Here is a 27,625-nt window from a genome sequence, read left to right as displayed (position 1 = left end):
AAAATAATTAATTAAAATAAGAAATTAATAAATAAATAAATAATTATTAATTTATCTATTATTTATAAAAATATAAAAAAAATATATTTATAATGACAGATAAATAATTCATTGTCAATCATAATTAAAATTATAACCGAAACGATTGAATTTTAAAACCAAATTTGATTGAAAATTCAAATTCGGGTTTTTGGTTTTTTTTTTTAAAAAAAAACTGCTCTTCCCTAGTCAATCATGCATATTAAAGACCATAACATGTAGCTAATTATATAAATTCCTCACTAATACTATTTAGCAATACAAAGATATGTCGCTAATAATTTTAGCAATTAATGCTTTATAAACATTATCATCGCTAATATTTTAGTAACAGAAAATTTTTCACGTGATTCTTTATGATGCTAATTTTATAATATATTATATTATTGCTAATAACTTTTAGCGACGGAATATTTGTCACAAAATACCTAATAATTTTATTTTTTAATGTTATAATAATTAATATAAATTAAAATTTTAATATTGTTGTAATAATAATTCTACTTATACTAAAACCATATTATAATTCTTAATATAATAATTTTATAATTATAATCAGTATTATTACTTTTTGAACTAATAAAAATATTTTTATAAATATTAATAAATTAAATTTAAATTTTTCTTTTTTAAATTTTATTTTTAAAAAATTATTATACAAAAATTTTGTTATAATTTTTAATTTAAAATTAGAAACTTAAACCAATATATATTCAATTTTAATTAAAGCATGCATGATTAAATTTATATTTATATTTTAATCAATAATATGTTTATAACATATATAATATAATCTATAATTAAAAATAAAAATAATTATTAAATATGTTAAATAATTAATATATTAATTAGGTTTTAAAATTTTTTGTGTTAAACAATATGGTAATATAAAATTTCAAGATATCAATATAATAAAATGAAAATTCTATAATAATAATACACTAAACTAATAAAAATTCATTTCAAAAATTATTCTATTTTCTAATTTTATAAATAATTTTTTTTCACATATTAGATATGCAATTTCATTGTGCAAGTTAAGATTATTTTAAATTATGAAAAATTAAAATAAGATATGCAAATCAAACTTAAAAAAAAATAGAGTTTAAATGCATTAAATTCAATGAGCTAATTTGTATTTATTATTATTTTATAAATATTTCTTCTATTTATATTTTGAGAACTTATTATTATATTATATTTAAGTTTATAATTAAGTTAATATTATATGTTAATAATATAACACATAACTTTCATAAAAATATAATCAAATAAAAAATAATTTTTAAATTGATAAATATGTTTATTTATATAATTAATTAAAATGGCATTAAAATTAATATTTTAATTTAAATAATTGAACATAGTATTTATGATAATATTGTATAATATATTAAAAAAATTGAAAATTATACAAAAAAAATTAAATCATAAATTTTATAACGAGTAAAAATAGTTAAAATAAATATATAATATATTATTAATTTATTACATCATATTATTTATTTATTTTTAAAATAAATAAATTATGTATGGAAGATATATTCTTAACTTATTTTAAAAAATAATTAATTAAAGTATATGAAAATTAACTTAAATATTTAACACGTAAATAATAACCAATAAAAAAGATATATATATATATATTTTTTTATTTGATGTATAGGTAAAAATTATTTTTGTCAAATAATGAAAAAAGTTAGGCTGTTATTTATGAATAGCTCTATAATTAAAGCTGATATAAATTGCACCTAATTATTAAAAAATTATCCCTAATCATTCACTTTAGCCTATTAATTTATAAAATCATAGTTTTATAATTTTTTTTTGTCAAATTATATATAGATATTTCTTTTGCGTGTAAGAAATAGAAATAGTTAAATAACTTTTGCAATAATCTAATAATAATAATAATAATAATAATAATAATAATAATAATAATTTTGTTTAAAAAATGTACAAAAATTTTAATAATAAAAAATTATATCCATTTTTTTTTTGTGGGATAAGATATTAAAGTCATAATATCTAGTTTTCTTCTTAGTTTCTATTTATTATAATAATTATAAAATATTATTTTTGAAGCAATAATTAATTTATTTCTCTACAAACACTTAAATTTTTGAAACATAAATTTAACTTTTCTTATGAATTTTTCTATCACATTTTAACTCTTTAATAAAACATTATTATAAAGTTGATATTTTAACTCTTTAATAAAATATTATTATAAAGTTGACATTTTTAATGTTGTAATTGACTATTAATTGCAAGAATTTAACAATAAATTCAATAATCATACGAATAAAATTGTTTATTCTTAGTTCTAAAGGAAATACACGCATCATTTATCATCGATGAAATTTGCGAATTGATAAAAATTTTATTCCTTAGACTTTGTTGAATGTGAGATGATGCAATTGAGGGAGTAATTATTGAAATTAATAAAATATATAATTTAAAAGAAAATAATATTAAATATTATATAATAAAAGTGTAATTTACAAACTTTTATTAATTATAATAATTATATGACTATTTAAAATTTGATCCTTCTATATTGAATCCTGCGTCTGCCTCTGCCGCTGCCCCTATCTATATATATATATTTATTGTATTGAAATTTTTGTATTCTTATTTTTTGGATATCATTTTCATTGGTTGTAGTTTCCAGTTGTTCTTTAGATTAGGATAGCTTGTTAGGGATGGTGGCATGAATAATCACTATGTGTGGTTGTTAATAAATGGTTCTAAATTTCCAACTTAAATGAAACTTTTAGGTAAGAGTTTGGGTGTTGAGGTACTCATGATGTTGCCTATAATTTATCACAGGTGTTCAAATTGAGTTAAACCAGATTGATATTTTATTCTCATTAGCATGATTCACACACCAAGACCAAACCAAGAATTGGCTGTTGACTGAGAACAGAAACCCCATTTTCAATTGTTCTTTAAATTATGTGACCTCCACAATCATATCTAACACAGAATTTAAGTATTAAAATAAGCTTTGATTAAGTGGTACTGTGGAAGTGGCTCAATTTCAAATGTCCAAACTCAGTTCTACCCAACATTTGTCACAACATTATCTAAAGCAACATTTGTTTAAGATCATCCATTAGTGGGATGTATTAATGTCCAGATACAAAACAAATGTCCTTTTTTCTCTACAGCTTTTTGCATTCAGATGCTCAAACAGTTTTATTTATTTATCTATTTCGATGTGGTTTTAGTTGAAGTCCGCAAGTGAGTTAGGCGTGCCTAGAGACTGGTCCTTCGGGATCCCACATCGATTGTGGACAGTGTGCGTGTGCGGTTTATATGGGAAAAAGGAATTTATTAAAATTGTCATGGTTTTAATAAGCGTTCATTCCCATCACTAAAACGTGTTCTGATGTTTTTCAGTTGAAGGTGTGAATTTATTTTTTTTTTTAGTTAGATTAATAAAAAAATATATATCTTAAAAATTTTTTGAGAATAAATGTGAAATTCTATTTAAAATATAAGCACATTCATTCTAATCTCAATTAGAAATTAAAATTATAGTAATGGTGTACCCTTCCAGCCTGCCTTGTTCTGATATTGTTGCTAAAGTTATGTTTTACCCTTTGTTTAGATCTTTAGGTTTTGTTTAGCAATATTAGTTACTCTAATAACTATTAGCTATTTTACTACCTACTAACTGTTAGCTGTTAGATATTAGCGGTTAGTGATTAGCTATTTATATAACTATTAAAGCAGAAGTGTTTGATAAAAAATAGCTATTAGATTAGCTATTAATATAAAAATAATGATATATATCTTATTAGTTCTAATTAAAATACTCCTCCAACCTCTAAAAGTTAAGAGGGTTAGCTTTTCATTAACTATTCCTTCAATTTCTAAATATTAGCATAAATATTATGCTGCCAAACAGTCTAAATAAGAGAGGTATAGTCAAAACACTAAATACTACCTTAAAAGTTGTTGTCGAACAGGGTCTTAATTGTGTAGAGTAAATGATGAGAAATTAAAGAGTAGAATGAAGAGAAAGAAAAAAAAGAAAAATTAAATTTCTTTTTTATTGTTTGGATACCTTACTAAAATAGAGGAGAAATAGAATTTTTTTTTCTTCTATTACATGTGCTTAATTGCAATAAGTTTGTGATTTTGTTATTGTATATGTTAAGGGTATACAAGTAATTTTTATCATAACTAGTATTTAATTCTCATCATTTCCCTCTATTTACTTTAAATTGGATAGAGAAATATTATGGATTACTGAAGGGAAAATGAGAAATATAATTTTCTTTCATCTATTTCTATCCGAATAAAGAAAATTTAAGAAATCACATTTTTTTTTCTTTTCTCTTCTCTTATCTTCGTGACGAAGTATGTAGCGCAAAAAAGGATTCACACATGAAATCCCCTTGACTTTAATAAAAATAAAATTTAATCCAGAGTTTAAGGATAAAATGAATAAAGCAAAAAACAGTTTTATGAAGGATAAATCTCCATTGAATAATTCTGATGACAATTTTGACATCACATGATGTCATCAACGTTAGAAAAATAGTTGATTGAACATAATGACCTACAACTTAATGAAGAACACAAATCCAAATTCTGACAAAAATGAAAGTGGATAAAAAAAATATGAATATATAACAAGTATAAAATAAATAAGATTACCAATGATGATCGAAAAAAGTATGTATGATCGAGACATGTGCCTTTATATATTTATTTTCTCATTTCTTTTTTATTTTATTATTGGTACCATTAAACATTATTGAAGACTTATAATGTATTTTTAGTATTGATGTAAATAGTGAAAATTATGTTTATGAATATTGATTTTGATTTTTTGAATGGATTTTTTGATTTGATTGAAAAAATTTTGGAAATTTTTTAATTTCCAAGATTTTTTTTTTATTTTTTTTGCCAATTTTTTTTAAATTTAATTTAAAATCAATGAAAAATAAATTATAATTTCAATAAATGACTTAAATGAATGATATTTTTCATTATTTTACTACTTCATAAATGAAAGAAAAATAAAGTAGAAGAAAAAAAAAGTAGAATTAAAATAAAAATAATTCTGAAAAAACTTATATATAATGAGAATATTAAAAGTACTAAACTAATTAGGAATAAAATAACTACTATTAAATAAACATAAGCACAATAAGAAATTTAGATAAAATAGTAAAATAATCAATTTTAATTAAAATAAGATTATTGTTTGAGATCCTCAGAGTCCAAAACACTTCAGGATTAAAGCGATCACGTGTAGAGAGTCTTCTCTTCATTGATCTATTGTTATCTAGAAGAGTGCCTTCCTACTTCATCGGATTTGGCTCAGGTACCACTTGTTAACACTTGGGGGAGAATTCTTTGTTTTGTGAAAGAATACACTCATGGCAAAGAGTATAAATCCTTCACACTTTCCACTTATATGTCTCTCATTCATCCTATCTTTACCTAAAATTCCACACTAACAAATTTTCATATTAAATAAATAAATAAATCTAACCAAAATAAGTAGAAATGTGTTTCCACTGCTGGAAAGCTGTTTAAACACTGCATCACTTCATTTCCCTCGATTCAAACAAAGGTTAAATTCAGCTAAAGAATTTTGGGCTTGTCTTCTTTGGAAAACAAGTGTATATATGTATATGGAGCTCCCTTACTCCTTTTGCAGTGATGATACTCTATTCTTAACATATTCTGTCTAGAAACCATCAGCTGCTGAGCTGGGTACTTCTCTCTTTCAGTCAGTAGATTCGCTTTGTCTTTGATTCTATTGTCAGTTTGCTCTCTTGAGTGTAATTTTGATTGTATTTCATACTATGATCCTTACGGATATAATTTTCTTTATTATATAATGCTAGGCAAGAGGAACTGGAACTAGGGACTATGGTTGATTGCCTTGGAGGAAAAGAAATGGATATCAACAACAACACAGAGTCTTTGCCTTATGTTCACAAGGTTGGATTGCCTCCAAAGCAAACTCTTTTCAAGGAAATTACTGCAGCTGTTAAAGAAACTCTGTTTTCGGATGACCCCTTGCGCCAATTTAAGGATCAACCAGGATCAAGAAAGTTTATACTTGGAATTCAAACTCTTTTCCCCATTTTTGAATGGGGAAGGGATTATAGCTTCAGTAAATTTAAAGGGGACTTGGTTGCAGGACTTACCATTGCAAGCCTTTGTATTCCACAGGTAATAATAATCTTGATTCATCTTAATGTATAGGCTATAGCATGTGATCTTCATTGTTTGTTTCCAGATTTAATTATGTTTCAGAACTTGTACTTCAGGATATTGGATATGCACAGCTTGCAAACCTTAAGCCTCAATATGGATTATGTAAGCAAACTCTTCTTGTTACAAATTGTTTGATCTTCCCTGAAATCCCTTCAAAAATGTAGCCTTCCTCCTGCTTTTTTGCAGAAAGGCTGTTGTTGTTTTTTGTTTTTGTTGATTAGATTTCGACAGGTTTCGAACCTGCGGTCTCACAGTATAGAGACAACTTCATTATCACTAAGCCAAAACTCATTGCTGCAAAAATGCTGTTTTCAGGACTCAAAACCGTGAAATCTTATAGTTTGTGTTCGTTTGTACATTTGCAGATAGTAGCTTTGTTCCACCTCTTGTTTATGCCTTCATGGGTAGTTCAAGAGATATTGCTATAGGACCAGTGGCAGTGGTGTCCCTTTTGCTTGGAACTCTTTTGCAGGATGAGATTGATCCTTCTAAGGACCCTATTAACTATCTACGCCTAGCGTTCACAGCTACATTCTTTGCCGGAATCACTCAACTTACTCTAGGACTTTTCAGGTTGTGCTTGCTGCAGTTAATCACTGAATATGATAATAGTGCTATATATGCTAGCCCCTTTGAACTAATTCCCTGTATTGGTCTTGTTTGAATATGGTTTTCAGATTGGGTTTTTTGATTGATTTCCTATCTCATGCTGCTATCGTTGGGTTTATGGCTGGAGCTGCCATTACTATTGCCCTTCAACAGCTTAAAGGATTGCTTGGCGTAGCTTATTTCACAAAGAAGACTGATATAGTCTCCGTAATGCGCTCTGTCTGGAGCACGGTTCATCATGGTGTAAGTGATTAATACTAAGATGTTTTTTTATTTAATTTGGTTTATATGATTCAATCTTTGTACATGATCTATTTTTTCCAGTGGAACTGGCAGACTATTGTCATTGGAGTATCATTCTTGGCCTTCCTTTTGCTGGCCAGGCACATCGTAAGAACTCTATTCCTATCTATTTTATATATTCTAATCAGATGTGGAAAAATTCTTGACTTGGTGCTGCTTATGCAATACTGGGACAGGGAAAAAAGAAGAAATTGTTCTGGATGGCTGCAATTGCTCCTTTGGTCTCTGTGATTCTGTCCACTCTTCTAGTGTATGTTACTCATGCTGATAAGCATGGAGTTAAAACAGTAGGTCCTGTTTCTTGATCGAGATTTTTCTTTACTCGTCTAATGTATAATGCAAAATGAAATTGTAAATTCTTTTCATGATGTAATTCCAAGGTACATGAGATAAAAAGGGGGGTAAATTCACCATCATTGAATGAAATTTTTTTCTCTGGAGAGTATCTTGGCAAAGGCTTCAGGATTGGTGTTGTCGCCGGCATGATTGCCCTGACGGTGAGATATATTTCAGAATCCTATTCTTCACATTCTTTAACAAGTAATTTTAACCTAAGCAATTGAGTGTATAATTCCAAATTTTCGGATCTTCAGGAAGCAATCGCCATTGGAAGGACATTTGCTTCCATGAAGGACTACCATATTGATGGAAACAAAGAAATGGTAGCATTAGGAACCATGAATGTTGTTGGTTCAATGACATCCTGCTATGTGGCTACAGGTTTGATAGCATTCTCCATGTTAAAATAAGTTCTTCTTAAACTCTTTTCCCATGTAGCCTACTTATAGATCTTGAGACCTCTTTATAATCTTTCAACTTTCTAATGTCACACCTATATTTTGTGATTGTGCTTGTATTTCTAATATGACATCAAAGCCAGTACCAATCCTTTGGATTACTTGTCGTAGGCTTATGTGGAAGTTGGTTGTTTAGCTTAACATAATTCATATCATATACTTACTTGATGTATTGCTGAACTTCGTTCAGGATCGTTTTCTCGATCAGCAGTGAACTTCATGGCAGGCTGCAACACTGCTGTCCCAAATATAGTGATGTCCTTGGTTGTATTATTAACTTTGGAGCTCATTACTCCACTGTTTAAATACACCCCGAACGCTATACTTTCCTCTATCGTCATATCCGCTGTGATAGGCCTAATTGACATTGAAGCAGTAATTCTGATATGGAGGATTGACAAATTTGATTTTTTTGCCTGTATGGGAGCATTCTTTGGTGTTGTATTTTCTTCTGTTGAGATAGGCCTCTTAATCGCAGTAAGATATATAGTTCATAACTTTCAGAATCTCCTGTCTTGGTTTGCTTCTGTTGTTGTCACTAAATTTTGCCTGAACAGGTATCACTTTCATTTGCTAAAATCCTATTACAAGTGACAAGGCCAAGGACTGCAATACTTGGAAAACTACCCCGGACTACTGTTTACAGGAACATTCAACAGTATCCTGAGGCTTCAAAGGTTCAGGGGATTTTAATTGTTAGAATTGATTCAGCAATTTACTTTTCCAACTCCAATTATATAAAGGAGAGGTAACTTTTCTTTTCAAGCCCTGAACTATGCACATGAACAAGAAAATAGCAGTCAAGCTCAAATGGATATCGATGGGGTCTTTTTTTATTTTTTTGCAGGATTTTGAGATGGCTAACTGATGAGGAAGAACACCTGAAAGAAAATAACCTACCCAGAATCCAGTTTTTAATCGTCGAAATGTCTCGTAAGCAGTTCATAATCAGTTCATAAAAATGCCAGAAGTCTTATACACTGATCAAGCTCTAACTTATTTTTGTTACCATATGGTGTTGCAGCTGTAACAGATATTGACACTAGTGGGATTCATGCCTTGAAAGAGTTATATAGTAGCCTTCAGAAGAGAAATGTTCAGGTAATGCATGCCAATCAAAATATATGAATCTTGTTCAAGTTCATTTTCGCTTTTCTTAAAATATAGGATAAATTTCAACAACTGTCCCTGAACTTATATAGTTGTAACACTGCAGTCCTTTAACTTTAAAATTGTAACATAAAACTCCCTAAACTGTCAAATTTTACACAGTAAAATTCCTCTGACTTTCAATTACTGATTTTTCAGTTAGAAATATGAATAGCTCTAGCATGACACTTAATCAATATTTCTCTCTCTTCTCCTATGCAAAGTGTAAAATTATTCTCTTAACGCACGAAAAATTATTCTGTCTATAGAGAGAAAAATGATTCAATTTACACATGTCTTGAGAGAGAAAATAGAATTACTTACTAAGCTCAATGCTGGAACTGTCCAGGTCGGCGTCTAATTGAAAAATTGATAATTAGAGGTCAGAGGCATTTTACTGTGTAAAATTTAAAAGTTGATGGGATTTTATGTAATATTACAACTAGATAAGTTCATGAGCAGTTGTCAAAATTTATCTTAAAATATATGAATCAGTGATAGATCTAAAAATATTTGTTAATGGGACAATATATATACATATAACAAGGGAAAAACCTACAATTTTAGTGGAATAAAATACTATTAAAGTGATAATTAAAATATTATAAAATATAATTTTAATCAACATCAAGACTTATATTTAATGGGCGGATCTCACCATATATCTTATATCTTAAATGTTTAGACAAAGTGTCTCTATTGCACCAAACTGTAGTGCGTTAACCAAACTATCAACTGTTTTTCCCAACAGCTTGTTCTAGCGAATCCAGGGCCGATGTTGGTGGACAAGCTCCACGCTTCTAGGTATGCAGAGTTGATTGGAGAGGACAACATTTTCCTGACAGTAGCAGAAGCAGTTCACACATGTGCTCCAAAGATGAAGGAACTTGTTGAACCCTGAAACATTGGAAACTGCTTTCTATAACACAATGGCAGATATCAATTAGTACTAGAATTAGATTGAAAGGGAAGTGTGACTATAATAAATAATGCTCAATTAGTGTTAGTTTTCATGATTTCTCTTTATTTCTGTATGGCACTCCCTACATTTAGTTCTCTTTTTTTTAATTTTTTTTTCTCAATTTTTTTTTTTAAAACTCAAACAGTTTTGCCTTTGAGTTTTGATTTTTTTAATACTCAAGCCCTTTCATCTAAATTTCCATTAATTTTCCGTTAATTAATTGAGTAATGACCAAAATACAATTAAAGTAAATAATTTATTTTACAATAAATTACTTTTTAATCCTTAAGGTATGTCAAAATTAACTCATATTCCCTCGGTTTTTAAAAGTCAATGGTTTCATCCCTGAGCTTTCCTTCCATCTAAGTCAAAATAGTCCCTTAATTTGGCAAATATGAGTTCAATTAAATTAAAAAATTTAAATTATAGTAATTAAAAATATAAATTAATTACTTTAAATCCTTATAAACTTTAATTAATTACAAAATCATCCATATATTTTGACATATTATATATCTTTAAATATTATAATTATTTACAGATTAATCCTCATATATTTATTAATTACAAATTCATCCTATGTTGTCTTTCTACCTCTCCCTATCTTTAACACATATATTGCTTTTGATTTATGTTTTTGGGATTTTTTTTTTAAATTACTTGAAATATTGCCATGTATTTGTTGAAATGTTGATCAAATATTGTTATGTTGACTATAAGGGCTTATTTATATATAATTATAATATCTAAGGATCAATTTGTAAAAATATAAAGTACTGTGTGGATAGGGATGACAACAAATCAAATTTTTGTGAGTATCCATTTAAATATTTTATGAAATTATTTAATTTTTAAATATAAATTATTAATTAAAATAATTTTTATGTAAAATATTAATTAAAATATATAAAATTAAACGGGTTCAAATTTATTTTTAGTAATAAAAATCGGGTTTATAACAGGTTCGGATAATTGAAAATAAATTTTAAATAAATTTGGGATGAATTCAAATTTTGATAATATTAATCAAGTTCAGATTCGAGTAGAGTGATTTTTATAAATACCATACTACCCAAACGTACGACCTATTAAATGAAGAAATGGAAAAACATACGAATGACTATGTGAATTGCATAACACGTCGAGCTTTGGGCTATTGTTACTACTACTTGATGCCACTGCATTGTTCACTGACGAGAATAGAAGCTACGTTTCTTTCTGATGTTCCATCCTACATAAGATTGGCTTGGTTTAGCCAGCAACCCAAATCATGCAACTCCTTCCTTTCCATGACTCTTTAAATCCACCGCCTGCGGAATTCATGCATCAACATATCCAGTGCAACCATTTTTCGCCCATCGTCATCACCGAAAAGCACGCCATTCTGCAATACTTCACCGCCGATATGCTCTCCCTCACTAGTGATGTCATTCGTGTTCCTTCCGGCCATCAAATTTGCTTTCTTCTACCATAAGAATAGGGGAGTAAGGCCTAAGCCGCAGGCCGAAGAAGGTTTAGATCTAGAAAGGGCTGCAGATGAAGGCTTCTTGTTGGGCTTTATGTGAACAACTGGGTGTGGTAGTATTCCATCCTAACTTTTGGAAGATACAGAAAGAGAGAGAGAGATTATTTCTCGATTTCTCGATCAACTATAAATGACTGAAATATGAAATGTGAACAATCTTTTGAGTTTGTTAGACAAACAAAACAAAAGTATATAATCTTCTCTTTATTAAGCCTTCTTTTAATGTGAAACTGCTTCTGCATTGTAACTGAGGTTTCTTTAGTTTCAATTACATCTTTATCTTTATGAAAAATGCTAAAATGGGGTCCGTCTCTCTCAGTCAGTTCTTTTTAACTTCTCTTTAAAAGAATAGAGCTAGCAACTAGAAAGATGTATACCTAAGCTGTTGCAGGATACAAAAGCTTACTTCAAGCATGTTTTAAGTCACAAGAAATACTTAAACATGTAATATTGCAAATCAATTGTGCAATTCAAGTAAAATTGAATCATTCATAACTCAATTAAAATAGCTCACTAATTCTACCTAAAAGTTAATTGGCAATTAATTGTAAATAACTATCATAAACCAATAGTAGATGTCTAGAAATGACAACAAAAGAAACCCACAAAATAAAGTGACCAAAAATTCTTGATTTGCCTAGTTCAAAGGTCTTAACAGTGAAACACAACCAAAACGTATCCACAAATAGCATTTAGAACAGAGAAGTCCCCTTCCCCTTCTTATCTCCACCAATCTCAAAATGCTTGCATCTCAGCAGAAATAATTAAGCAATAGACATATATTAACCACATGGGTGATATGAAAAACCAAGGCAAAGGCAAAGGCAAAAAATAAAAAATAAAAAAATAAAAATAAATAAAAAATAAAACAAATTCTAGGAGGCAAACCTTAATCGGATGCTGAGACACGTGCTTACAACCTTGACATTGCAACCTCAGAACAATCTTCTTAGTGGTTTTGGCCTGTTTAGAAAAACACACTATTTACTGATCAAACCTGATACCTTCCAACATCTTTATAATGATCACAGTGATCCTATAGCTATTATTTGGCTTTTCTGACATAAAAATCAACCATGTTCAAACAAGGGAAAAGTTGCAAATGTTGGAAGCTAAACCATACCTTCTTGTGGAAAACAGGTTTGTCTGCCCTCCATACCCTGACTGCTTGCGATCATAACGCCTTTTACCTTGTGCAGCAAGGCTATCCTTGCCTTTCTTGTATTGTGTGACCTTATGCAAAGTGTGCTTTCGGCACTCCTTGCTCTTACAGTATGTTTTCTTTGTCTTGGGAACATTCACCTACAAAGCACAAGTTATCATCAGAAAAACTAAGCTAAATGAATTGCTTACCACATGATTTAAAGCATTTTTCCTGCCAGAACTTATATCTGAATGGGGTCCAGGATAACAAGAAATTTCAATTTGGCATAACATAATTCTTAAGCACAAAGCAAACACCAAAATGCATCCAAAAAAATTCAAGAACAAGCATACCATTTTCCTAACACAAACAAATCATTTGCAATTTTCTTCACTATCATCATTAAAAATAAAAGAAACAGAAGAACTTTTTGATAGGTTTTCCAGAATCATTCATTTAATGCAACTCGGTATCACACAATTGCAATCACCAGATATCCAGCTATCAATTTAAACTCTTCCACTCATAAGCTTCTCACAGCACTAACCTTTCCTTTCCCATAATGGCAAACACACATACCATGTTCACTCTGAATTCAATAATCCATTTCACAGCTAACTTTCTTTATCAACATCAACCCACCATTATTATTATTATTATTGTCTAAGAACATCAACCCATTAACCCAAATGAAAAACACACCAAATATTCACTCCAATTCAAAGAATCCATTAATGGGTTGCAAACGCAAAAAGCAAAAATAAGAAATTCAAAAGCACAGAAGAGATGCAATACTAGAGAGAAAAGTGAAAGATTGGCAAACCATTATGGCTGTGTTCTCAAAACAGAGAACTGCTGTTCCTGAGATGGGAAGAGAACGGCTTAGAATACCCTTAACAGTCTGATGCTAAGCTTTTGTTGTCCGGTACCGGGTGATTGGGTAGAGTTCCACTCTCTTGCAAGTTCTGTCTTTTACTCCATTCTCATGGGAGTTCAGCTGGGACCGAGTCAGTTCTTTATGGGCCGGTTTTTTCTCCAATGCGTATTGTATTCAATTATAATTCTTTAAATATTCTTACAAAATTTAAAAAAAAAAAAAGAGAGAGTCCAGAGAAGAACAAACCTGGCCCAAACTCTAGCCCACCCACCCTGGCACTGCACTGCAAAAGCTTACATTGGAGTGCTAATGGATTCTAACTTCTAGGGTTTTCAGAACACTGCGATAATGGTATGCCATTCTTCAATTTTCTCTTTACTTCAGTCTTTAAGGACTGATATAAGGAAAGAATTTAGACAACCCATATACAATGTAAAACTTGCATTCAAGTGACTGTTGATGTGGAAGAATATTCAACCAATGTGTCACTAAAAAAGCTGGGGTTGAAGACAAGGAGATAGCTGCAAAAAGAGATTTTAAGGCAATTTATAACACTAATGCAGATGTCATGCAGTCATTTAACTATTTCACCAAGCCAAAAACTTCTTCATCTAATGATACTAATGCTAAAGGCATTGGCGTTTCATGCATTTGTGGTTCCACAATAGCAGAATTTGCATTTGGAGTAGAATAAAAGAATCATGAATCACCACATTCAAATGATTGCGGAGATATGGAGGAGATGATCTAATAGATGAAGGTGTTGATTCTACTCTCTTCTTTATTGTGAGACACATTTTAGCAACCCTCAAAGTGGAAGAAGAGGATTGGCACGCAATACTTTAATATTTGAAACTTTGGTTCATAATGGAAACCAAGAAACTTATCATAGATGGTGGAATGTGGTATTGACATCCATAGTGGAATGACTCAAGCTTCCTACCAAACCACATCACACCCAAACAAGTTGGTTTGGATTAATAACTCCACTATTCCAATCGTACAGTGATTCTATACTTTGTAATATTATTCTTACAAGTGTAAAACTAGGGATGTTCGATTCCAGTTCAGTTTGGGATTTGCTTAGAAATCAAAACCGAATCGGAATTTCAAAATTTCAGTACGGTTCCAGTTTGATTCTTCATTGTTTCGGTTTAAGTTCGATACAATTTTCGGTTTTGTATGATTCTAGTTCGGTTCTCGATTCTTAAAATAATTTTATGTAATTATTTTATTAAAAAGTCATACTTGAATTAACATTTAAGTTTTGAATCGAGTTATTAATACATAATATATCATATAATTAAATGAGCGAAAGCATGGTAATTTGTTCATTGGAGCATTGAATTTCAAAAATTTTTTTCTAGAGTTTCATGCATCATGCCACATCTATTATATGCCTAATTAATTTTAATGTTCAATTGTATATTAAAACACTTTTAATATTTATTAGGATCTTCATTTGCCATTTAAGATTGTGAATTAATAAATTAATTCAATTAAACCCTAGTTTGAAAGAGGAGTTTGAGCACTAACTTCTTTGATGCACTATGGATGCAATTGGCACCTTTAGGAAGCACCTAGGACCCCAAGTGTTGTCTCTCTAACTTATCCACACCAAGATTACCAATGGGCAGCCCCCAATTTTGCTTCTCAAACCTTGTAAACCAATTATAATTTGAAGTTTTACTTTTAGAGAAGTTATATGTGTGTATAGGATACTAAAAATAATTCTTAGCAATTTTAATTCAAAGGGAATGGAGTGATTCTCTTTGAATTGATGAAGAAAAGCAAGAGGAGGGAGAGGGAGAGAGGTGCCGCCACCTTTAGAATAATAGAGAGAATTATTCTTTTAATTCTTCTTTCTTTCCCTTTTATGATTAGGTCAAATAATCACTTAAACCATTTGACACATGTCACCATCACATTGCATCTTATTTTTAATTGACTTAATCACATTAAGTCAAGTGTCAAAGCTAGACTTAATCTTGACTTTGATCACTTTGCATGATAGGAAGACAAATGGCAAACTTATATGATGCCATGTGTCACCATCTCATGGTGCCACATGTCACCATGTGAAATGACCAAATTACTCTTATATTTTAATTTTAAGTTCTCAATCCAAAATAATTATTTCTCCTCTTCTAATCAATTTATATCAAATATAAATTAATTAATTAATCTCCATTAATTAATTTTTCACAATTAAATTCATATTTAAATATTTTAAATATAAATTTAACTTACACTATACATCCAATAACCTAGATTTGATTTCAAGCCATGTTAGGGACTTTGCAATCTTATTGCAAACCAAACCTATTTAATCAATCAATCAAATTAATTAATCAATTAAATCACATTTTACTTGGTGATTAACTTGTGTATGTGTGTGACTCACTAGGCTCATCACTAATTGGCAATGAGATATGATATTAACTCTTAATATCATCAGAACTCTTTCTTACCATAAATGATTTCTGTAAATCATTTTAGGCATCTCATAGACCATGGTTGACACCTAGCATAGTGTGTCATGACCACCCAATCAGTAACAAATAATACCTTAAATGAACCTTTAATCATATGTTACCATGTACTAGAATCTCTCCGTTACAAAATCCCAATTCGAGCTGGAGTCATTGTTAATGTCAAACCCCATTTGCTATGAACATTATATTCTCTTTTAATTTCAGTTCTTGATTAATTAGATTTTCTTTTCAGAAACTCTTTTCTGACTAAATCTGTCTGTCCTGACTAGGAACTTGAAACATCAAAAACAATTAAATAAACATAGGATTTTATCCCTATTTATTTAGGGTAACAGTTTCTATCTTGATTAACACCTATCTCCATATACAACTAGTAGGAGCCAACACATGCCCATATACCCATACACAGTACAAGTATGAAAGCAATACCAAACTCAAACCACCTATAACTGTGTTATCTCAGGTTTAAAGATTATATGCACTGATATGATATATGACAATGCATTGATAAGAGTAAACTCCATGTGCTTGTCATATGCATCACTGGTTCGGCCTACTTATCATGTATAAGTGCCTATCATGTTTGTTATGTGGCATGAGACTCACCACTCCATCTTATTTATATCTCATATAAATACCTTGGGAACATACATGATTACAATCTTTCTGGATAAGTCATGTCTTGTGTGAAGTATCCTCAATTGTGAACTAATTTATAATACTTTGTGCTAGAAATACTGTCACTTATATTCTTAACAACTTAAGAATAGAGTTTATAATAAAATATCAATGGACCTTTTCTATTACACATAAATACATTATGTAAATGGAAAAGTGAAATTGCCTTTTATTAATAAAATATGTACAAGATACATACTAAATGATATGCTCTAGGTATACTACTAACAATCTCCCACTAGCACTAGAGCCATTCATTATAATATCTTAGACCCATCTTCTCAAGATGTTGGTCTAACTGAGTTTGTGACATAGGCTTTGTGAATGGATCAGCTAGATTTTCAACTGATGCTATTTTCTGCATGGCTATATCGCCTCGCCAACTATCTCTCTGATAATGTGGTAGCGCCTTTCTATGTGTTTGGATTTCTGGTGAGACCGAGGTTCCTTAGCCTGTATGACCGCTCAATTATTGTTTCAGCAGAGAGGAATTGCCGACTCAATGGAAGGAACCACTGTAAATTCTGTCACGAACTTCTTTATATAAACAGCCTCTTTTGTAGCATTTGATGCAGCAATATACTCGGCCTCTGTAGTGAAATCAGTAGTCGTACTCTGTTTGGAACTCTTCCAACTAACTGCACCTCCATTACAAATGAATACAAACCCAGAGGTAGACTTTCTATCATTGATATCTGATTGGAAATCAGAATCAGTATAACCATCCAATTGCAAGTCACCACCTCCATAAATCAAGAATAAATCCTTAGTTCTTCTCAAGTACTTAAGGATAGTCTTGACAGCTATCCAGTGTTCCAAACCTTAATTGGATTGAAACCTACTAATCAAACTAACAACATATGCGATATTCGACCTAGTACACAATAGTGCATACATTAAACTTCCAATAGTCGAAACATATAGAATCCTAGCCATTTTATCTCTTTCTTCTGGTGTCTTTGGAGATATCTCTTTAGAAAGGTGGATACATACATATAACCTCTCTAAAAGCAAAACCCCAAATTATAATTGGTTGGCAAGGCTTGAGAAGCAAAATTAAGGGCTGCCATTGGTGGACAAGCTAGAGGGACAACACCTGGGGTCCTAGGAGCTTCCTAAAGGTGTCAATTGCATCTATAATGCATCAAAGACGTTAGTGCCCAAATTTCACTTTCAAACTAGGGTTTAATTAAATTAATTTGTTAATTCACAATCTTAAATGGCAAATGAAGATCCTAATACATATTAAAAGTGTTTTAATATGCAATTGAGCATTGAAATTAATTAGGCACATAATAGATGTGGCATGATGCATGAAACCCTAGAAGAAAATTTTTGAAATTCAATGCTCCAATGAACCAATTACCATGCTTTCGCTCCTTCAATTGGTATCAGAGCCACTATATTTGCCATTAGGATTGAATATGAGGTTTAATTGTGTGATTGGATCAAATGTTGATTGATTCAAAGCTGGTTGGGTATTCCAAAGGTGGCGGCATCAATGTTATGATGCTCATGGGTGGCAGCTTGAATATGATTCACACCCTAAGGGTGTATTTGGTGTATGGGCTTTGTTTTTAGGCCCATAATTAAGCCCATACCTAATTAAATTATTTAATTAGAAATTTTAATCACACAATTAATTTATGAAAATTGTTTTCATAGAGTTGAATTTGGAAAAAGGTTTCTAAATTTAATTTGTTTGAATAAGATTCAAATCTGAATTTTTTTTGTTGAATATGTGATATTCAATTTAATTTTTAGTATGTATATTTTATTTAATTGTTAAATTTTAATATGCATGATGGATGATCATGGATAATAAAAGACCAATGTGATTAGATTTATTTCTTTTATTTTTCTTTGGGTTGTAAAATAATTAATTTTATTTTAGTGGCATGTATTATAAGTGTTGTAATAATTTGGGTTATAATTTCATTTATTTGAGGACTTTAAAGTCCATATTCTTGTAAATTCGCCTTGGTATGCCAAGGATTACAATGTAATTGGATTGCAAGAAGATCAAGGAGGTCAAGAGCATTGGTGGGACCAGTGGAAGGAAATCAAGATCAAGTGTTGATTATGTACTCCTTCAGCAACTCTTGTAAAATGAATGAATGAAATACACCTAGGAATGCCCTGATTCAATTATTGGTGGCTCAGAATTGAATCCCTTAGAAAGTCCATGATCATACCATATTATTTGTTTATCCATGTATGCATGAGATGTATAGGAATGTATGCAGTATATGATATATGCATGAAAATTGGATAATGTGCAAAGTGAGACCATAATTGTAATTAAGCCGACCACTAAATCTTCTAAATAAATGATTAAGTTGGAAATGATATAATTAAAGTAATTATATCATTAGCCCTCCGCTGAGGCAATTATTTTAAGAAATTTTAAATACTTGCATGTGATGCATTTAATTTAAGAGATTTTCTTAAGAATAATTGTTAAGCATGAGATGTTGTAAATATGTAAATAGTTGATGGCCAATAATGGATGTGTCTGAGGACATTAAAATTATTTGCATGTTTACTGGCTCAATGGGATCAACTTAACTAATGCAATATAAATCAATAATGGATGTACCTGAGATTTTGAGCTTTATGGGCTAGATAAATGATTGAACCTCACATGAGATGTGATGGGCAAGGAGTTGCTCACTTATAGTTTATTGTAATTCCAATAATGGATGTGCCTCAGGATAATCAATAAGACTATAAGAATTAAATCACCCACTAGAAATCCATCCAACTAGGATTTCCGTTTCCTACTTTGGAAGTGTAGGATCCGCCAAGTTAGTGGGAGGAACAATTTGATTAAAAGACCATAATCATTTTGGTTAATTACTTGATACATTTACTAATTAATCTAGTTTTTTTCTGCAATTAATTTTCTGATAATAATGAACACATAACAACCACCACCATCCAATATCCTTACAAGCATACTTGATCACAATATGTTGATGGGACCTAATCTTTCTGATTGGCTAAGAAATTTAAAACTTGTCCTGAACCTAGAACGTATTGGATATGTTCTAGACTCAAAGGTTCCTGGTCCCTTACCTCCAAAGGCCACTCAAGAAGAACATGACACTTTGGACAAGTGGAAGGAGCATGATATAAGAGCCAAATATTACATGCTTGATTCTATGAGTAATGAGTTACAGAAGCAGCATGAGAATATGCAGAATGTAAGTGAGATCCTCTTTCACCTGCAAGAGTTGTATGGTGAGCACAGCAGGAATGCTAGGTATGAGATATCTAGAAAGCTATTTCGCATGAGGATGTCTGAGAGACAGAATGTAGGAGATCATGCCCACAAGATGATTCGGCTTATTGAGCAGCTAGAACATATTGATTTTCACATGGATTTCTAACTGCAGACGGCTTTGATCCTTCAATCCCTGCCTGAGTTATTTGGAAATTTTGTGACAAATTTCCATATGACAAAGCAAGAGTGTACTTTGACTGGGTTACTTAACATGCTGGTTATTGCTCAAAAGAATATGCCGGGCAATAAAGGAAAAGATGTGACTTTGATTGCATCTTCTTCTTATGTTGGAAAGTCCAAAAAGAAGAAGGGCAATAAGAATAAGAAACCTCAAATTCCTGGACTGTAACGATCGGGAACCAGCCACTAGAGGAATTGTCCGCTTTGGCCATAAGCCTCACGGTTTTGTCCCATAGGTGGAATGGAGAACTTCCCAGGAGGTCACCCATCCTAGGATTTCTCTCAAACGAGCACGTTTAACCCTGGAGTTCTTCCAACTCTCCAGGCCATTCCACCAAAAGGCGCCTCTAGTGATTAGTTCCCCCATCTTATATATCATTACTTTTGAACCCAAGACCATCTCCGTGCTTTGCCGATGTGGGATTTGCCTAAGGGATCATCCTTTCGCAGGACCTTTTTCCCCCCCTTTCGGGACTCAGCGTCCTCGCTGAGGTTTGCCCCACATCGCCCAAGAGGACACGCGAGCGGCTCTGATACCAATTGTAACGATCGGGAACCAGCCACTAGAGGAATTGTCCGCTTTGGCCATAAGCCTCACGGTTTTGTCCCATAGGTGGAATGGAGAACTTCCCAGGAGGTCACCCATCCTAGGATTTCTCTCAAACGAGCACGTTTAACCCTGGAGTTCTTCCAACTCTCCAGGCCATTCCACCAAAAGGCGCCTCTAGTGATTAGTTCCCCCATCTTATATATCATTACTTTTGAACCCAAGACCATCTCCGTGCTTTGCCGATGTGGGATTTGCCTAAGGGATCATCCTTTCGCAGGACCTTTTTCCCAGCTCAATTGGTAAGAGGCGAAGCAAACCCGTGAGGTGATATGGGTTCGAATCCTAGCTCTGCAGGGCGAAGGGATTGAACTCCACCAGAGCGGACAGTACCTTGTGAGTCGCACCGCCGGCCTCTAGGGGGGTACGCCGGCAAGATGGCCACCCAGAGAGGGGCTTGAGCTGGGGCCCGCTAAGTCGGGATGTGACATGGACCTTCCAAGAAGATAGCCAAACAGAAGGGCGAGACGGAAGCTGACAAAGGTAAGGGAAAGTGTTTCCACTGTCAGAAGGATGGGCACTAGAAGAGGAACTGCCCAGAGTATAGCAACCTAAATGAATGTAATGCCATGATGAAAATCAACTCAAGTTCAAAATATATTTGGCACTTAAGACTAGGTCATGTTACTAAAGATAGGATTGCAAAGTTGGAGAAAATGGGGATTTTATCCTCATTGGTTTCTGAACCTACTCCAACTTGTGAATCCTGCCTTCAAGGCAAAATAACTAGATTACATTTTGTTGAACAAGGGCTAAGAGCTGAAAATTTTTTAGAATTGATACATACTGATGTATGTGGTCCATTTAAGAAAATGGCTAGAGGCGATTTTTATTACTTTATTACCTTTACTGATGATAAATCAAGGTCTGGGTATTTGTATTTTATGAAATACAAATATGAATACTTTGAAAAGTTCAAAGAATTTAAATGTGAAGTAGAAAATCAAACATGAAAAAGTATTAAGACTCTTAGATCAGATCGTAGAGGTGAATACTTAAGTACTGAATTTGATGAATACTTGAAAGAGCATGGCATTGTCTCCCAGCTGACTCCTCCAGGAATGCCACAAATGAATGGTGTATCTGAAAGAAAAAATCGTACCCTATTAGATATGGTACATAGTATGATGAGCTACACTGATATGTCAATCTCCTTTTGGGGATTTACATTAGAATCAGTTTTGTATATTCTGAATAGGATTCCATCAAAATCAGTTTCTTCCACACCTTATGAGATATGGCATGGAAGAAAATCGAGTCATAAGCATTTTAAGATTTGGGGTTATCCAGCTTACATTAAAAAGCTGAACACTAATAAATTGGAAACCAAATCAGAAAAATGTCAATTTGTTGGATATCCAAAAAGAAAGTTTTGGACATTATTTTTATTTGCCTACATCACAAAAGGTTGTGGTAAGCAGAGATGCCATATTTCTTGAGCAACAGTTTATTCAAAAAGGTAGCAAAGGAAGGCAAATAGAGTTAGAATTGGAGAATTCTGACCAACCAACATATCAAATAGATATAGATCTATCTAGTCAACTTACACCTATTGATAAAACATCTACAATAATTCCTCGCAGATCAACCAGGATATCTCACCCACCAATAAGATATGGTTTTCTTCATGAAGATGAACAAGAGTTGTTTACTCATGAAGAAGTAGATCATGGAGATGATCCTCTTACCTGTGAAGAAGCTATATCAGATATAGATTCTTCAAAATGGATTGAAGCTATGAAATCCGAAATTAATTCCATGTATAAGAACCAAGTTTGGGACCTTATTGACCCACCTAAAGGTATTGTACCTATAGGAAATAAATGGATTTTCAAGAAGAAAATTGGTTCTGATGGAAAGGTAGAGACTTATAAAGCAAGGCTAGTGGCGAAAGGGTTTTACGAAAAGCAAGGAATCGACTATGAGGAGACTTTCTCACCTGTTGCCATGCTTAAATCAATTAGGATTCTATTAGCAATAGCTGCATACTATGATTATGAGATTTGGCAAATGGATGTCAAAACAGCTTTTCTCAATAGATACATTGAAAAAAACATTTTCATGGAACAACCTAGAAGTTTTAAATCCCAAGATAGTTCCAAGATATGCAAGCTAAAGCGATTCATTTATGGGTTAAAATAAGCTTCGAGGAGTTGAAACATCCGTTTTGATGAAGCCATCAAGTCATTTAATTTTATCAAAAATGTGGATGAACTATGTGTATATAAGAAGTTTAGTGATAGTGCTATCACTTTCCTTGTCTTATAGGTGGATGACATTCTGTTGATAGGTGATGACATAGGTATGTTGACAACTGTCAAGGTATGGTTGTTAAATACATTCTATATGAAAGACTTAGGGGAGGCAATCTATATTCTTGTAATTTGCATCTATAGAGATAGAGCGAAAAGAATATGTTGTCCCAAAATAGTCCAAGAACGGGGGTGAATTGGACTTTAACAATTTTTCGGCCTTTGCTTGTAGCCTAATGAAAAATTGTGGCTTTGTTCAACTAGTTGCTCCTTAATATATAATGACAGTGATATGTATTTCAATAAAGTGTCCCTAAATTGCAATTCAAGCTTTAATCAATATTTATAGCAATTTTTAACATAACATGCATCACAAGATATTCAACTAGTTTCTCATCATACTCATAAATTCTCAAATATACCAACTCAATCTATTCATTCAACATTCAATGTCATGTATAAAAATTAAATTGCACAAAAGTAAAGAGGTTAAGGTTAGAGAGATCAAACACAATGATTTTTATAGTGGTTCGGCTTAACTAGCCTACATCCACTCTCTCAAAGAACCCTCTTTGAGTCTTCTCTCCACTATTTGCTCTTTTAAAGGCAAGAGACCAAAAGCCCTTTACACTTTTTCAACACCAAGCTTTTACCAAGGTAGCTTGAACCTTTGACAAGTGCTATCTCAAGCACTCACACTCTCAAGCTTCAATAGGTGCTTGTACAACCTCTCTTAAATGCAATTCAAAGTTTTAGTACTCACTCTCACTTAATACAAATCAAGCTATAAAGAAGAGATGAGTAGATTTGCCAATGGTAGCTCAAAGACTTTAAAGCTCTTGAATGAAAGCAATAAATGAAAAATCAAAGTTGGAGTTCAAATGTAAGCTTTCATCAAGTGTAAAATGAAGTAAAGAAGGTGTATTTATAGTCCCAAATCATTTTAGTCCGTTTGAAACCTTTTTGGAACGTTATACACTCTGCTCAAGACAAAATAGCCGTTATTTTGTCTTTTTGTGCGAAGTTGAGCAACTCTGATCATTTAGCAAACTAATGAAATTTTGGCAACAGTAGTAAACTAGTTAGTAAACTAATGTTTTAGCAAACACATTAGCAAACTAATGTTTTAGGAAAGAAGTTAGCAAACTAATTCAACAGCTGCATGTCTCAACTTGTAATATTTAAAAAAATCTGATTTAGACCTTAAGAAAAATATTTTCCAATAGTAATATCCAAGGTCATGATGAGAGAAAATTTTTAAAAGAAAATTTAATTTTGAGCTCCATTAGACTAAACTTTCATCTATTCTTTTCACATAAGTCCTAAGACTCAATTTCTAACTCTATGTCTTTCATACCTTTACCTTGAGTCTTGGCTTACATAATCTTGTCCTTTCTCATCTTGGATTTGTCTTGAGATGCCTTTGAGTATTCTTCCTCCTTAGATACAACTTCAAAGATTCTTTAGGAATAAGAGACAGAATCTACACATCACTTTAAAGTTGGGTTAGATAGATTCTATTTGAGTTTTGTTATCATCAAAATCAATGCTCATTTTAAGCTACACGGGGTCAACAATCTCCCCCTTTTTTATGATGACAAAACTCAATTGAATCAACAATCAAGCATCAATAAACATGAGTGTAAGTTTAATTATATCCAAGCAAGTTAGTATGCAGAAAAATGCTCCCTCTAAATATATGCACATAATTTCCAAGACAATTATCAGCTATACAAAAGCTCCCCCTGAATTTATTCTATAAAGCATGTTCATAGGATATTCACAATATTCTCAAAAAAAATAATATGCACATAAACATGCTTCCATTTTCAAAGTACTTCCATTTGCAAAGTATAAACACATATCCATCCTATGCACATAAACATACTTCCATTTGTCAAAGTATAAACACATATCCATCCTATGCACATAAACATACTTCCATTTGTTAAAGTATAAACACAAGTATAAACATACTTCCATTTGTGAAAGTATAAATACAAGTATAAACACATATCCATCCTATTTCCTATTCTCCCCCTTTTTGTCATCATCCAAAAAGGAAACAGGAGATATTAACCCAAAAATAATCAATTTAGCCCAAAGTTAAATGCGATGGGTAAATGTGATAGCATCTGAAAAATCGATCGACAATAGTAGCAAACATACTAGTAAACTAAAAATGCAGATAGGAAACTAAAGAATCCAGATTATGTTCAAATCATTTAGTCTTTTGCTCCTTCGAGTAGCTTTGGAAGGCACCATCTTCTTCCTGGAAGGTTTAGCAGCAGGTGGCTAAGAACCTTGAGTCGACCAGTGGTCATATACGTGGCTCATCCTCATCAGAGGGGGTTTGAAGGGCAGCAGCTATGGACTGGTATGGATTTGACACCGTAGACTTAGATCTTTTTCTACCTTTCTTGGCTGGAGGTGCAGCAACTGTAGAGAGTTGAGATGGAGCACTCTCTTGGTGATCCTTTAGAGAGGCTTCCTTTTGCTGTGTAGAGGCAGCTGCAGGTTCTAGAAGTTGTTCACTCTGAGGCTCAACAGCTGGCTCACTTTCAGGTTCTGCAACCTTTTCACTACCATGCTCATTAGTGACATCAGTTGCAGGTCCAACTTCAAGTTTAACAACCTGTTCACTAGCATGTTCAACAGGGGCTTCAGCTGCAGGTTCAATTTCAGATTCAACCACTTGTTCACTTTCATGTGCCACAGCAGCTGGAGACTCACCAAGCCTAGTACCTTCACCCCCATCAGTACCATGAGTAGAGACTTGAGTAGCAGGATAAGAAACACCATTTGTAGGTACAGCAGTCTCAACTTTGGTTAAGAAACCAGTTTCCCTTGCCTGCTGAAGACCTATAATCATTTTCTTTAATTCCTCATTTTGAGTAAGCAAATGGCTCACTTTGTAATCAACCACATCCACAAATTTTCTTAGAAGTTTAATAGAATGATTTTTTGTACTAAATTGCTCATTAATAGAAGTTTTTAGCCCTTGAAGCTCACTCATAAACTCACTTGGAGAATCTGAACCAACTTTAGCTGAGGAAGAACCACCTTTTTCAAACCGTTTCTTTCTTCCATCAGTATCAGAGTGAATTTCTCTAAGCACAATCAAATCTGTCCTAGAACTTTCCTTAGAGACATTTACATCCAACTCTTTAAACAAAGCAGTCAAGAGATGTGCATAAGGCAATTTTCCAATCCCATAAGCTTTACACATATTCTTGAAAATCAGATAAGCTAAATTCATCCTTACTCTATTAACAATATGCCACATGATGCACATATCCAGGTAACTCAAATAGCCATAGCTGCCAGACTTAGGACAGAAAATGTAGTTCACCATACTGTGAATGATTTTAATATGTTGAAAAGCTTTTGTGCTAGTGGACTTTTCACTGGTGGCAGTGTTGGCAGGAAAGACTTCATTTTCAAACTCAGCCAAGTTAAAGCCTGGAACCCTAGCAACATCTCTATGAGTAGAGATTTTATTTCCATCATTAGGTAATTTCAAAGCCTTAGCAATCATCTCAACAGAAATAACATACGCACTATCATTCAAAACAACTTCAAATTTGTCTTCGTCATCAACTGTTCTTAGAGTTCTATAAAAGTCTTGAACCAGTCTAGGGTAATAAGCATTTGTACACTCACAAACAGTCATCCATTCTTGAAATTCAAAAAGTTCTTTGAATTGAAAATTTACCTGACCAAAGTAATCCCATTTGATGAATTTACAATCAAGCAGCGCTTTATCAACAGAACCCAAAGATTGGGCAGCACCCTTTTTGCGTTAGGTATCAATCCCGTGCATTTTTCTCCCCTTTTTCTTTTACGGTGCGTCTGGCGGGTTCGACAACCTTAGATGGGTTGGAGGATGCACTAGTTGATTCAGGTTCAGGTGTGTTCTTCTTTTCCTTCAATTTCTTCCGTAATGCGGCGACAAGGAGATCTTCAGATGGCGATGAGGACGATGAAGCAGCAGTAGCAGCAGGGGTTTTGCGTTTAGTGCGAGCCATCGATGGAAAATAGAAACTAAGAAGAATGGTGAAATCTAAAATGGTTTTCGATGCAGTGATGAATGAAGGAGAAATGAGAGAGAGGTAAGCGTTTTGATGAAAATGGGTTAGATTTGCAAAAAAAAAAATTTGGAAGAGTAATGCCGTAAGCTAATGCAGAGGAGAGAGTAAAAAAAATGGGTGACGGTTTCGTGTAATAGAGGTTTAAGTTTCTTGAGTCCCGCGCTTTTCTATTCTAGTGTATCTTATCTGAACTTCATTTTTTTTTTTATTTCAAATATGTCTATCTATCTCTATATGCACATATATATATTTCTATATGTCTGACACAGCACTGAGAATGTGATACCAAATGTGAATAAGTAAGTGCATTGTTTGACACACAGAGAGTTTCAAGCACAATTACTTTTTGGTTTGAAATTTGAACAGTACACGATACAGCAAAC

The 27,625-nt window shown here is 32.2% G+C and overlaps 2 protein-coding genes and 1 long non-coding RNA gene across 3 annotated transcripts; 1 reads left to right on the top strand and 2 right to left on the bottom strand.

The window, feature by feature from the left end:
• Positions 1 to 5,631: 5,631 nt before the first annotated feature.
• On the top strand, positions 5,632 to 10,159 carry LOC131176726 (sulfate transporter 1.2-like). The gene is made up of 14 exons (XM_058141791.1): positions 5,632 to 5,778; positions 5,913 to 6,243; positions 6,342 to 6,390; positions 6,654 to 6,861; positions 6,966 to 7,140; positions 7,222 to 7,287; positions 7,377 to 7,487; positions 7,581 to 7,697; positions 7,794 to 7,920; positions 8,188 to 8,474; positions 8,555 to 8,745; positions 8,845 to 8,930; positions 9,022 to 9,098; positions 9,898 to 10,159. Exons 2-14 carry the CDS (start codon positions 5,938 to 5,940, stop codon positions 10,045 to 10,047), a joined length of 1,950 nt encoding a protein of 649 aa, XP_057997774.1. The 5' UTR covers positions 5,632 to 5,778; positions 5,913 to 5,937; the 3' UTR covers positions 10,048 to 10,159.
• Positions 10,160 to 12,107: 1,948 nt separating this feature from the next.
• Positions 12,108 to 13,782, bottom strand: LOC131176727 (uncharacterized). Its single transcript, XR_009146650.1, has 3 exons — positions 13,600 to 13,782; positions 12,756 to 12,934; positions 12,108 to 12,595 (listed from the first exon to the last, which is right to left on the bottom strand). It is a non-coding gene; the product is annotated as an uncharacterized LOC131176727 (long non-coding RNA).
• An 11,689-nt stretch (positions 13,783 to 25,471) lies between these two features.
• Positions 25,472 to 27,179, bottom strand: LOC131176728 (uncharacterized). Its single transcript, XM_058141792.1, has 2 exons — positions 26,997 to 27,179; positions 25,472 to 26,866 (listed from the first exon to the last, which is right to left on the bottom strand). Exons 1-2 carry the CDS (start codon positions 27,177 to 27,179, stop codon positions 25,472 to 25,474), a joined length of 1,578 nt encoding a protein of 525 aa, XP_057997775.1.
• Positions 27,180 to 27,625: the final 446 nt, after the last annotated feature.

The sequence above is a fragment of the Hevea brasiliensis genome, unplaced genomic scaffold, assembly GCF_030052815.1.
Source record: "Hevea brasiliensis isolate MT/VB/25A 57/8 unplaced genomic scaffold, ASM3005281v1 Scaf231, whole genome shotgun sequence".
NCBI classification, from domain to species: Eukaryota; Viridiplantae; Streptophyta; class Magnoliopsida; order Malpighiales; family Euphorbiaceae; genus Hevea; species Hevea brasiliensis.
This window is presented reverse-complemented; position numbering and strand designations above follow the sequence as displayed.